At 38.8% G+C, this 12,749-nt stretch overlaps 1 protein-coding gene across 1 annotated transcript in view; it reads right to left on the reverse strand.

The window, feature by feature from the left end:
- The window catches only part of MRC1 (mannose receptor C-type 1), a 56,592-nt gene that overhangs the window by 29,828 nt on the left and 14,015 nt on the right, over positions 1 to 12,749 (reverse strand). The window contains exons 4-11 of the mRNA XM_072412771.1: positions 9,626 to 9,787; positions 8,644 to 8,757; positions 6,638 to 6,781; positions 6,148 to 6,327; positions 4,825 to 4,982; positions 4,268 to 4,381; positions 3,437 to 3,552; positions 602 to 750 (exon numbers count right to left, since the gene is read on the reverse strand). Coding sequence (XP_072268872.1) covers positions 602 to 750; positions 3,437 to 3,552; positions 4,268 to 4,381; positions 4,825 to 4,982; positions 6,148 to 6,327; positions 6,638 to 6,781; positions 8,644 to 8,757; positions 9,626 to 9,787 — 1,137 coding nt within the window. The remainder of the gene's footprint in view (positions 1 to 601; positions 751 to 3,436; positions 3,553 to 4,267; positions 4,382 to 4,824; positions 4,983 to 6,147; positions 6,328 to 6,637; positions 6,782 to 8,643; positions 8,758 to 9,625; positions 9,788 to 12,749) is intronic.

Consider the following 12,749-nt stretch of genomic DNA (forward strand, 5'->3'; position numbering starts at 1 on the left):
TAGCCCATTGGAATGCATGGGGACTTCAAACAAGGGCTTTAAAAGCCTCAGGTTAAACGCTGGGGAAACAGTCCGTGTAGACTAAGCCTAAGCTATGTACACATGTCAGATAATCGTTGTACGATACAAATGGTTGTTCTTGTCTATGTTGGAGGATAGAAAAGAACAGACATTCCTCTGATTGACGTCTGCACAAAGCATTAGGCACAGTTCAATAATGTAGTCCTTTAGGACAGTGGTCCCTAATCCAAGGACCACTAAACTTACGGGCTTCATACCGTGTGTCATTCAAAGAGGAAGAAACTTATTCCGGAGTGACGTCATGATGCCAGAACCAGGGACACAACCCGCCTCGAACTGATAATACATATGAGGGACATGGTCGGTGGCTCTGGCCAGTGTGCCCCCCACAAGTGGGGTTTGTGGACCACAGGTTGGGGTCCGCTGGTCTCCGTACTCTGATGGCCCAGCTGTCAGATGGCCAGATGGACCGGGGGTTAGCGAATCCCTACTTTAGGATCCAAGCCTATCTCCATCCCTATCTTGATCAGCCATGATATAAATTCACTTTTGACACAAATTATAGAACCGAGTAACTTACCAGGCATATCAGCATTCCAGTGAGTGTACAAAACTTTCTCATTGGTGGTCCATTTAAAAGTTCCCCTTTCTTCTGTGTCTGTCAGTCCTGTCCAGAAATATTTCTCTGGTCTAAGCCCAATCAGACTTGTTAGAAAAGCCTGTTCAAATCTGCAAAAGGAAAAAGTCAACATCATGTCTTTTAGCTGGGGTTACTAAAGACATGTAAGGGTTTCACTTATCAAAGAGAATTATCATTCTGTAGGAGAATTTTCACTTAGCTTAGTAAATGAAACCAAGCTCTGCAGACTTCAGCCATGCAATGATGTGCAAGCAAAAACCATAGATTTCCTGGCACACTATTTTTTCAAAGTGATTTTTTATCACAATGACTAAATTAAATTATCCCTTGCAGTGTAATAATTCACTTGGCTAAGTGAAAAACCAAAACTACTTTAGTAGATTGATACCATTTTTTTCTAAAGCGGAAATGAAACGTTATGTTAGTGGAGCGCAGTCAGGCTTCTTATGAATCAAAGTCATTTTATGTAATATGATTTTATATTTATGTGCTTTTTCTTTTAGATCTGTATTACGTTTTTCCATGCTGGACGTTATTCTGGATACTTGGGGCATAAAGATATAGTGGACTTTCAGAACGACAATTCAGTATATTAAATGAACCCCAATATCTCCAGGCCAGCCGCCAGGTATGTGCTACTAAATCAACCCATGGCTCTTTTTACAGATGAGGGAATCTGACATTCTATCAAACATTCCCTGGTGGGAATCAATGACTGCCATTGAAACACATGGACCTGGACGATTCCCATTAGGGAATATTTGAAGGAATGTCTGATTCCCCTGTTTTATGCCCCTAACATTTATGATGGTGCTTGCAAACCAGACTCTTGCATCTCCTACATAAAAGAATGCATTTGGCAAAGTTGTGATTAGGGGCTGATTCATACTTTGTAATAACACACATGTGTTGGGTCATGTGTTAGGGTACGTTAAAATGGAACTTTAAAAATAAAAAAAAATACAATCTGCCCAGTTCTTTATTGCAGAAGGAACAGGGGATGTCCATTATGCAATAAATCATAATTACTTGCCTGTTCTCTGTTTTCTGAAATGTACACTTAGCTTCACTTGCCAGAAATTGGTTGATTTCCTATATGTCCCCATGTGCAGGAGTTATGTCATTCTGGCCCAGCCAATCAAGATGGACAAAGACACAAACCAGGAAGAAGATATGGTGAATATGGTGGCAATGGTGCTAGAGCGAGAAAAGGTGCTTAAAACATTGCAAACAAGCAAGTTTATTCTATTTCAGTTGTTTTCTGCAACATAGAACCTACCTGCTCAAATTTTTTTTGTTTGCTTTAAAGCAGGCCATTACATTTCAGTAGATGACAAATGCAGTATTTTTCCAATGATAATATGCATTTGGTGCACTGTCATTCATGTATATCGGAGCTATGTTGCCTTGGTACATTGCTACGTCATTCCAAATGAAACATATTGTGATTTACTGAGCATGTTAACACCAGCAAAAGTGTGAATCAGCACATAGTGATCTCTACTACAGTTTTATATCTGCAGACCTCAAGGCCCAAGCAGTACAAACTTCTATTATCTTTGCCTTTCCTTTCTATCCATTTCCTACAAGACTTCAATGACTCCAAATTTTGCCGACTTATCAACTATTTTTCTTATCAGCTTGTCTTTCATGAAGGCAGCTGTCTCCAGGAAGCTTGGACAAGGCAGATGCAAGTCAGCACTTCTGACATAACTGATAAGACTTTGTTGTAAGCCTATACTAGCTGAGGTTTGCAGAATGTAACAGAGGATGAAAGGTCAAGAATTTTAACACATTCCGGAAAATGGTTCATCTTATGGCATTCGGAGATGCTTGGCCTCTAACGGTAAAACAAGTGTGCGCTTCCCATATATAAAGTCAGCCTTATGAGGGTTGTACTGGAGGACATCTGTCACACTGCACTGCTACACCACCACATCCTCATGTGCCATCATATAGCAGACATTGGCTTTCATCCAATGCTTTCAGCACTAAGCTTAATTATAGCCTGTAAATGTTTCTTTTAAGTCACCCTATCAAAAAAATTAAACTGTTCAAAAATTATAGTCTGCAAAAGAGGAGATTAGAAACCTGCTGCCCAAAAAATTCTAAATCTGTTGCTAGAAATCTGCTGCACTACTGGGTCGCTCACTAAACTTTGGGGGACACCAAAACTTTTGAAATGTTGATCTCCTTGGTCTCCTTCAACATTCAGTACTTTTCCCTGCTGACCTCCAGATTATTATAAGAGGAGGTTGATGCGAAAGATACGTATTTGCTCTCTTCATTTGTAGACATATAATTTAGAGTAATTTACCCATCATCTGCATGGAGTTTGCAAGTTCTCCCCGTGGTTGTGTGGGTTTCCTCCAGGTACCCCGGTTTCCTCCCACATTCCAAAACCATGCAGTTAGGTTAATTGTCTTATTTATCCCTTAATTGTCCCCCAAAATTGACCTTAGACTGTATTAAAGACATATAAAATATACATATAATATATAACCTATTCAAGTATTTGCTCTCTTCTTTTGTAGACATATTTTGAGTAATTTATTATTGGTGACAAGGTTGATTTAAAGTATCACCAACACTCCTATTAGGATCTGCACCAACTACAATGGAGCTAATGGTGCTCTGAAGGGAATATAGCATATATGGTATATATTTTCTTCTAAACAAAGCAGTGTGTTCTGGGTCTGATGGGCCCCTAATACTCTATGCCTGTTGGAGGACAAGCTCACAAAAGAAAAATGTTTGACACTTCAATCACAGTACCTGTCTTCAACTGTCATCAAATAAGCTGCATTGGCTTTGCAAGTGGTGTTGGCTTCTGTAAACGTGGATGCTGTTTCTCCAATGAAGTAGCAAAAAAATCCATGTCTTTTCCATCCCTACAAATAAGAGAGTACAATTACTAAACATATCAGTATTTTCTGTTTATGTGCAATTATAGTACACAGTATTTAAATAGTGCCGACATTTTACACAGGGCTGTACAAAGTCTATAGTCATATCTCTAGCTGTCACTCAAAGGAGCTCACAATCTAATGTCCCAACCATAGTCATATGTCATAATACAGCCTACCGTTAATTTGGGGGGAAGCCAATTAAATTAACTGCATGTTTTTGGAATGTAGGAGAAAACTCATACTCAGGAAGAACCTGCAAACTCAATGCAGATAGTGTCCTGGCTGAGATTTGAATCTAGGACCTAGCGCTGCAAAGGTTAGGAGTGCTAACCACTGAGCCACCATGCATGGTTGATGATACTTTGAATATTACTATTCCTTTGCTTCTTAAGAGTTATGGGGGACCTGAACTGCTATAGCCAGGCATTGCCCAAATGCCCGCTCCAAGCATGAATTTTCCCTCCAGAACAAAATTAAATACCTAATGGAAGTATCAACCATTTCTACCAGCCAAATCTCTTTCCAATACTTTTTACTCAATGAATTAGTATGAATGTGAGTATGAGTTGAATAAAAAATGAATTGGGTTAGTCTGCTAACATTTCTACCTTCAAGCCTTGATGGCTAATTTTCAATCTAATTATGTGAAATTTTAACAACTATTTTTGGGGAAAAAAAGTAAAATCCTTTGCATTACCTTACTGCAACCCGGCTCAACAATCGGCCTTTGATCATGATCGTTTGGCAAAGGTTTTCTCTTGCAAATGTACGGGAACTTCCTCTCGCACATCTTGTCTGCCCATCGTCCTTCCTAAACAGAAAAAGGAAAAAGTTTGTTATGAAATTCACAAATGTATTTCTTTTTTCCCTGATGATAGAAATGAAACATTGTAGAACACCCTCTCTTTTAAAGGAAATTTAATGTAGAACATTTGATGCAAATGTTCTTATTACTAAAAAATGGAGCACAAACATGTACAATTACATGTATTTCACACATTTCACACTGGCATGTGCCTACTCATATATCATACAGATAAGTGCATGGTCTGCGTGATATTGTCTGCCTTGTTGTACTTTACTTTCCATAGATAAAGATATATGTATCTAGTCAGATTCATAAACTCATTTCCTTGGTAAACCTATATTCTGTACTATATACAATATAACATATTCAAGAGTGGATTATTTGCATTGAGTTGTAATAGTACATTTCTGATCCATTGTGATTTTTATACCCAGTGTATGACACACCTTGGTGTTTAATGCCACACAGTCCTCTTGTTTGTTGGTAAGATGAGAAGGTTCTCCTCTCTGCCACACCGTAAAGGAAACCGGGCTGCCATCACTCCACTCAAAAAAATTCTGTACCTTCAAGTCGTTGAGTCCAATCCAAACAAATTCATTGTCTTCTGCAAGAGAAAATTCAAAAGGTCCATTGATTTCTAGACATTTGATTTTACCATCTTTAGCTGTGGAAATGGGGAAAGGTTTTAGCTCTGACACCTAATATGTGGCCTGAACACAATATGCAGCCTTTAGTGATTTACTGATCCCTATTCGGAGGCATACATATGAGAAATTGCCAATGTGCATGAAGTAATAACTTTATACATGTGTATACGTCAAATCTTTACTGTAACTACATAGTTACAAACAGCTCTACTTACCGCACAGGGCCAACGCTTATGGCTTTCAGCTGGTAATCACTGTCATTTGACCATGGCCACCTAACTAAGCAGTGAGGCATACCTACTGATTTATCTCAGACTGCCCTTATAGTCAAGGAACAGAGAGAAGAATTTATAAATGAAGATATGTATTCAGTCCATTGTTTCCAGATATTGCAGATAGGATCTAGCCCTGTGATTGCACTGAGGGCAGCATGGTGGCTCAGAGGTAGCACTCTTGCCTTTGCAGCGCTGGGTCCTAGGTTCAAATCTCAGCCAGGGCACTATCTGTTTGCAGATTCTCCCCATGTCTGCGTGGGTTTCCTCCCACATCCCAAAAACATGCAGTTAGGTTAATTGGCTTCCCCTCAAAGTTGTCCTTAGACTACATTAATGACATATGGCTATGGAGGAGACATTAGATTGTGAGCTCCCTTGAGGGACAGTTAGTGACATGACTATCAACTTTGTACAGCACTGCATAATATGATGGTGCTATATAAATACTGTATAATATTATTTGTGTGTCGGCATCTAATGGAGTTTTCCAAGCAAGCCCCACTCTGGCCAGCACTTAGTAAAGTGGATCACAGATGGCACAGTTACTCATTGTATGTGACTTCGTCATACTGGCCACCCACCTAGCAAACATGTTCTCCATTACAAAAAAATGGACATACAAAAGGAGGCTGTGACCACACAAAAAAAAGTGAAAAACTTAGGATTTGTGAGTTAATGTAAATTTAGGTAGATATGTGTTTATCTGTATAATAATACATTCTTCAGGGGTCAGTAACTTTTTTTAGAGACATGCCAGAAATCTTAATCTTTGCGTCAGATTATCTAACACATCCAAATACAGCGTCGCTCATTTCCAAACGATAGCTGACAATTTTATGTTACTTACCAAACTCAAACTGAGAGCTAACAAAGCCCGAGTCTCCAATATTGTGTACGCTGACAAGGTCCCCTTCTTCTTTCCTACAAGACACCATTGCATCCTTCCACATCTTTGTTTCTTTATGCAGTGAATAGCAATAGCCAGCATAGGGGATCCAGGTTGGAGGACAATTGATGGGCTCGGTAGCTGTGCCACAATATAAAAATAGTTCAATTTAATATGTTTATGGACTCTGTACAACTTGTATCATTTAGTTTTTCAGTTTAGGATAGAAAAAGTAATCATGAAACTCTTTTGGAAAGAAAAGGAGAAAGAAATGAAAAAAGAGAGATGGGGATGGAGGAATATGGAAAGAGAAAAATATGGAGATAAAATAGAGAGACCCATAGAAAGTCTTAAAGAGGTACAAATCAAGATAATATTAACTAATCTGAGAAGCAATGCATACTAATTCACTAATAGACCTGTAAGCATCAGCAATTCTTTGACTCCCTACCAGATGGTGGTACATAGGAGGAGGTGATGTTGCCCTTTTTACAGATGTATCCCAGCTTTTGGCTGCATTCTTTGCTTTCCCACTTAGCATTTTTTCCAGGATTCAGTGCGACACAATTCGTTCCTGGATCACTTGAAGGGTTTCCTAAAGGAAGTAAGGAAAGGGCTTAGTTTAGCAACATCATGTTTTATTAGAAAAAACGTCCTAATTAGATTTTAAAAACTATAAGGAATTAAGCTGCAGAAAGTAGGCGTCTCTATTGATTTTAGCTGAAAGCATCCCATGTAATCCCATCATCCAACAAATTAGGCATATATTAGTACTTTCAGATTTTATAGCATGAGAAACACATTACAAAGTTGCTGAGGAACTTTTTGACCCAGTCAAGCAGATGATTGCACTACATTGGTAGATCTTATGAAGATAGTACAGTTAAATTGTAGTGTGTTGTGAGCTTTATCAAAGTACACCTATTTTTTAGGAACATTTCTCAAATTTTTTCCTCCTGTGGAATTCTTGAAATATTATTCAAGTCTCTAAGGACTCCTATTACAACCAATGAGGGTCAACTAACAAAACAAAATCTGAAATTGGTGGCAAAGGAGGGCAAAGAATTACCCCCTGCAGTATTGGCTAGAATACCAACTTCATAGACATCCAAAAACTTAATTTAAAGCGTACCTAAACACAGAAATTTCACTTTAAATAAAAGGGTGCAGAACCCTTTTATGTAAGGTAAAGATTCTATTTGTTTATTTTTTTTAAGGGCAGCACCCTGTTTTTTTTAAAAAAAGGGGGTGCAGCACTGCCCCCTAATTCTCGATCGCCTAGGTTGTTGAGAATGAATGGGAGCGAAAAGCCTCCCGGGATACCTACGTCAGGTTTCCCAGAAGGCTCTTGAGTGCTCCTTCTGGCCATGCCCGAGCATCTCACGCATGTGCAGAAGGAGTCTTTTCGTGAAATGAAAAATTTGCCAAACTCCCGCATGCGCAGTAAGATTGACAAGTTTTTTTTTTCAAACTACTTCACCCAATATCAGGCCTACGTCGGGTGATGTAGGAAGAAGAACCAGGAAGACGAGGTGAAGATGGCGACGCCCTGCACACGGGTTGGGGGACAGATACTGGGATGCAGGAAACGATGGAAGACACCTCTGGATTGATCAACTGCTGTGTGGGTTTGAAAGTAAGTGGATTTTTTTTTGTTTTAGGTCATGCAGTTGGCTAACAGATTCTGTTGGTCATAGAACTATACGGGTGCCATCAAATGGGAGGTTAGCCAGCCATAGATTGAGAAACTTCTGGAAACCTGGGGTTCAACCGACCTTGGTTCAGAGTGGCTTCTCTCCCTTGAAGCTACCATAAACAGATAAATTTGCTGACCCTTTAAAGAACAGAAATATGACTGTCTATTCCAGACTTTCTCAACCTTTTAAACATGGGGTAACCCTTGAAATAACTGTCAGGTTTTAGGGAACCCCTGACAATTATATCAATATCCACTGCTCACAGATTATTGGTGTGTTGGCCGCCCTTACAGATAAGTTATTTTGTTAGTTATACGTTATTTAATATATATATAGTTATATAGTTATAAGTTAATTTGTGTGTTAAATAATTGTGTGTTAATTAATTCCAAAGAACTTGGAAGAAACCCTAGTTGGGAAGCACTGATCTAAATTGTGCTTTTATACATAGTCCAGAAGATAAAGCAATGTTAAATTAGGTTTGATGCCTCCAAAGCAGTGGTCGCCATTTTTTTAGAACCCACGGACCACTAAGTTTACTGGCTCCGGACCGTGCATGCACGTGGAGCCAGGTGCCACTCAAAGGGGAAGAAACTTCTCATGATGCCAAAACTCCCCCACTCTCCCATGGCAGATTTGAGCCAGCATGTATATTACCCAAGGGGATGGTTTTCTGTATTGGGTACAAACTGCTGAATGACTTAAGCAAGAAATGATTGGCTAATTTCTTTTAACATATTTGCAGAAACTAATGATTTACCTGGAAGCCAATTCAGGTATCGGAATGGACTTCCATTATCCCACTTCCATCCAGCAGTGAAGTCCAAACTATTAAGACCCACCCATAGGGGTACGGTAATAGTATTGGTTAAACCTAGGACAGAAAAGTACATACCAGATAATAAAAATATATAACAAGTTAATGCAAAACTGAACTGTGTAATGACAAATAAGAAACATTTCAGCATTCACATGGGCAAACAAGAACTTAAACAGGGGACATTGTGAACCTACCAATCTCCATATCCATCAAAATTGGTGAGGTTTTAAATTTAAGTTACAAATAATTCCTAAAAACTTGCATCCTACTTACCTAAAAGCTGCTTTTTTGTATGCATGCTATCTCTTTACATATGTTTTATTTATATCTACTAAAGCTGCCAACCAGCCTGAACATTGGTTAGCTTTTTTTTTGTAGAATGGCCAGAAGCTTTTAGAAAATCAGTCTAAGATGAACCTTGTATTCTGTTTTTATTTTTAAAAGAAAGATTTTCTACAAATAATTAAAATATGGACTTGGTGCCGGGGGAAGAGGTGGTCGTCACCTGTGGAAACATGCCCCAAGTAAAACAATATTTTATCAAATGTGTTTCTGAAGCGTATTCCTTTTTTATTGAATATAGTTTGCACTAGTCTTGACTAATCCTGACATAACATAATATTTAAAACATATCACTTGTGACATGTTCCCACTGTTACACCCCAGGCTACCCCTGCAATTTCAGGTGACAATTCCATGTTCATGGGCACGGCAGTTACCTTGGAAGGCCTGTGCCCACAGAATTCCATCTAAATAGATCAAATTAGCAGTATTATTGAATTCCTTCACTCAATTCAATGACAATTTGTTATAATCAAATTAGTCAAATGCATTTTGCTATTCACTGGTCGTATTTATAAAAATATATTTTCTCTTTGTGTATACTGTGGTTGCCGGTCTTTCCATAGGTATTCTTTCTTACCTGAAATATAGGTTTGCTCATGCAGCTCAGTTACACTTAGTAACTCGGCATCCTGTTGCTGACAGCTCGCCCGGGCTTGATACCACGTCAAAGCTGAATCTGCAATGATCTGATAGTTGACACCAGTTATGGAATCTGTTGTCCACCAATTTTCAATTGTACCTGAAATGAGAACATGGATTTATAAAAACTTCATCCTCAATTGTTTCTAAAAAATGTAATTCATGGACAATAGTCTAAAGGGTAATAAACAGCTCAGTGAATTCAAATTCTATATCAACTTATTAATGGCAGATTGTGAGGATCATATTAGCTAATTTGTAACAATAAAACTGTAAGGATTAATTTATAGCTTCCCACCGCTCTTCTTCTGCCACCTCGCTTTGTAGTTCTCTTCAATTTCTTCATTTTCACCTTAGAATTAAATTTAAGCTCCTTAAAATCAAATTTAAGCTCAAATCCCTCCACAGTTCTTGTCCAACTTACCCTTTCTGACCTTATAGAAAAATACTCCCCGAGCCGCTCTCTCCGCTCCTCCAATGACGTACTAATGAATTCCTCACTCATAACCTCATCACACACACAGCTTCAAGACTTTTCTAGAGCTGCCCCAACTCTCTGGAATGGTCTTCAACATCCTATTCGGCTTGACCCAACTTTCTGATCATTAAAAGATCACTCAAACCCATCTTTTTATGCTCACCTACCCATCTTCTTCTGACTTTTAAAGCCCTCACTACTCACCCATCATTCCTTATCTCCCGTTCTATTGTGTGTTACTTCCCCCACCTCTTAGATTGTAAGCTCTTTGGGGCAGGGTCCTCTCCTCCTGTGTCACTGTCTGTGTCTGTCATTTGCAACCCCTATTTAATGTACAGCGCTGCGTAAAGCTTTTTCTATATAAAAAGCCTATAGTTTTAGTGTTCCTGTTGTCATGTTCCATTCCCTGAACCATACGTGTAGAAATACATTCAAGGCAAAAATTGCTGTTAATGAAAGATTGATGTTATACTGGCTGGACATGCCTTGGCATTTGGTATTATTACTGCCAATGTAGAGTGATAGGTGAAATATAGATCTTTCTGGCCATCTCTTAGCATTGAAGACATCATGCCAGTGAGTAAACAGGGTATGATTAATATTATTATTAACATTAATAATAACAATAATAATAATAAACAGGATGTATATAGCACCAACATATTACACAGTGCTGTACATTAAATAGGGATTGCCAATGACAGACATATACAGACAGCGACACAGTAAAAAAAGAGGACTCTGCCCCGAAGAGCTTACAATCAGCCCTGTTTTACAGATTCTCTGCTAAGGCTTGGTGCTGCCTCTTCTAACCCGGCCATCCTGGGCACTGCTACTGGTCTTATGGTAAAAACTGCCCTGCTCTCATCTCCTAGATTGCAAGCTCCTTGGAGCAGGGTCATCTCCTCCTCCTGTCTCAATGTTTCTATCTGTCTGTCATTTGCAACCCCTAAAGAATGTACAGCACCCCGTAATAGGTTGGTGCTATATAAATACATAAATGCATTTTCACAATATGAGGAGATAAGAAATAGAAAATATTTATTTTGTTTCTTTTTTCATTCATATTCAGATTGATGTTTTATTAGTTTTCTGGGAAGTATTCATCCCTGAGAATAAGGTGGAAATGAACAGATCCTGATCAGGAGGAGAAAGAGGAAACTTGATGTGACACTCATTACATGTGAGATGATCTCTCCTGTGCTGCCCATTGTTTGCTGTGACCCTTTTCCTCTGGTTGTAATCTGGACAGCAAAGTGTTATCAGGAGAAGAGGAAATAGGAAGCAACTCACTTTCTAAAAGGTTTATATAATGTCAGCTCAGGCCTGCAGGTCATTTCCTCCTTCAGCAAAATAACCCAAAGCTCTTAAATTAGGTGTCAAAGTTACCGATTTCACACAAACACGCTGAGTATGTAACATGGCTGTATTTGGGTGTATTTAAAGCTGACCCTCTATCAACATTTTAATAAAACATTAAATAAACTCTTCTTTTTTTATTATAAATCACATTTTAGACCCAATGACGTTATCACTGGGTCTCCTTACTTCTTTATTCAATGTGCACGGCTGGTGGGAAGGGCCAAAAGGGTGCTGTACATAGCTTTCCATGTGTGATTTGTCTTGTTTATATTAACAGTAACATTATATTTCTGGTACAAAACATTGCAGGGATTTTTACAAAATATTTTCAATAACACACAAGATCAGACACCCCGCACCAGTAGAGAAGGCAGCAGTGATTGCTCTTAATACAGGAAGTTCCTGTATGTAGGTGCAGTTTACACTTAATTGGGATGAGCGTGATGCCTCTGGCATCCTCGCAAAAATTTCCTCGAACTTCCGTTGGTTCCGCAAAATTTCAGTGAATCGATTCCACGAAACCATCGGAAGAAGGACATTATAACAGGAGGATTCACAGGGGATTCACAGGATTCCCTGGGAATCCTCCTGTTTGTGATCCCTGGGGCACTAAAGGTTTAGTCACTGGCAAGGTACCGATGGATTGGCGTAAGGCCAATGTGGTTCCTATCTTCAAAAAGGTAGCAAAGTTATTACCAGGTAACTACAGACCCGTTAGTTTAATGTCCATAGTTGGAAAGGTCTTAGAGAGTCTTAAAAAGAGCCAAATAGAGAAGTTTCTGCTAGAAAATATTATTATAAGTGATAGTCAGCATGGCTTCAAGAAAGATAGAAGTTGTCAGACAAATTTACTCTCTTTTTATGAGGAAGTAAGTAAACAGGTAGACAGTGGAGTAGCAGTTGATATAGTATACTTGGACTTTGCTAAAGCATTTGACACTGTACCCCACAGACGGTAATATGCAAGTTAGGGTCAATAGGTTTAGAAAAGTCAATCTGCAAATGCATAGAGAACTGGCTTAAAGATCACATCCAGAGAGTTGTAATTACTGATTCATACTCTGAATGGTCTAAGGTTATTAGTGGTGTACCCCAGGCTTTAGTGTTGGGACCTTTATTGTTTACCATCTTTATAAATGATATAGAGTTTCGGATTAAAAGTATCATTTCTGTGTTTGCAGATGACAACAAACTATGTAATGGAATTAAGTCCATAGAGGAT

This window comes from Pyxicephalus adspersus, chromosome 5 (assembly GCF_032062135.1).
Source record: "Pyxicephalus adspersus chromosome 5, UCB_Pads_2.0, whole genome shotgun sequence".
Classification (NCBI taxonomy): Eukaryota; Metazoa; Chordata; class Amphibia; order Anura; family Pyxicephalidae; genus Pyxicephalus; species Pyxicephalus adspersus.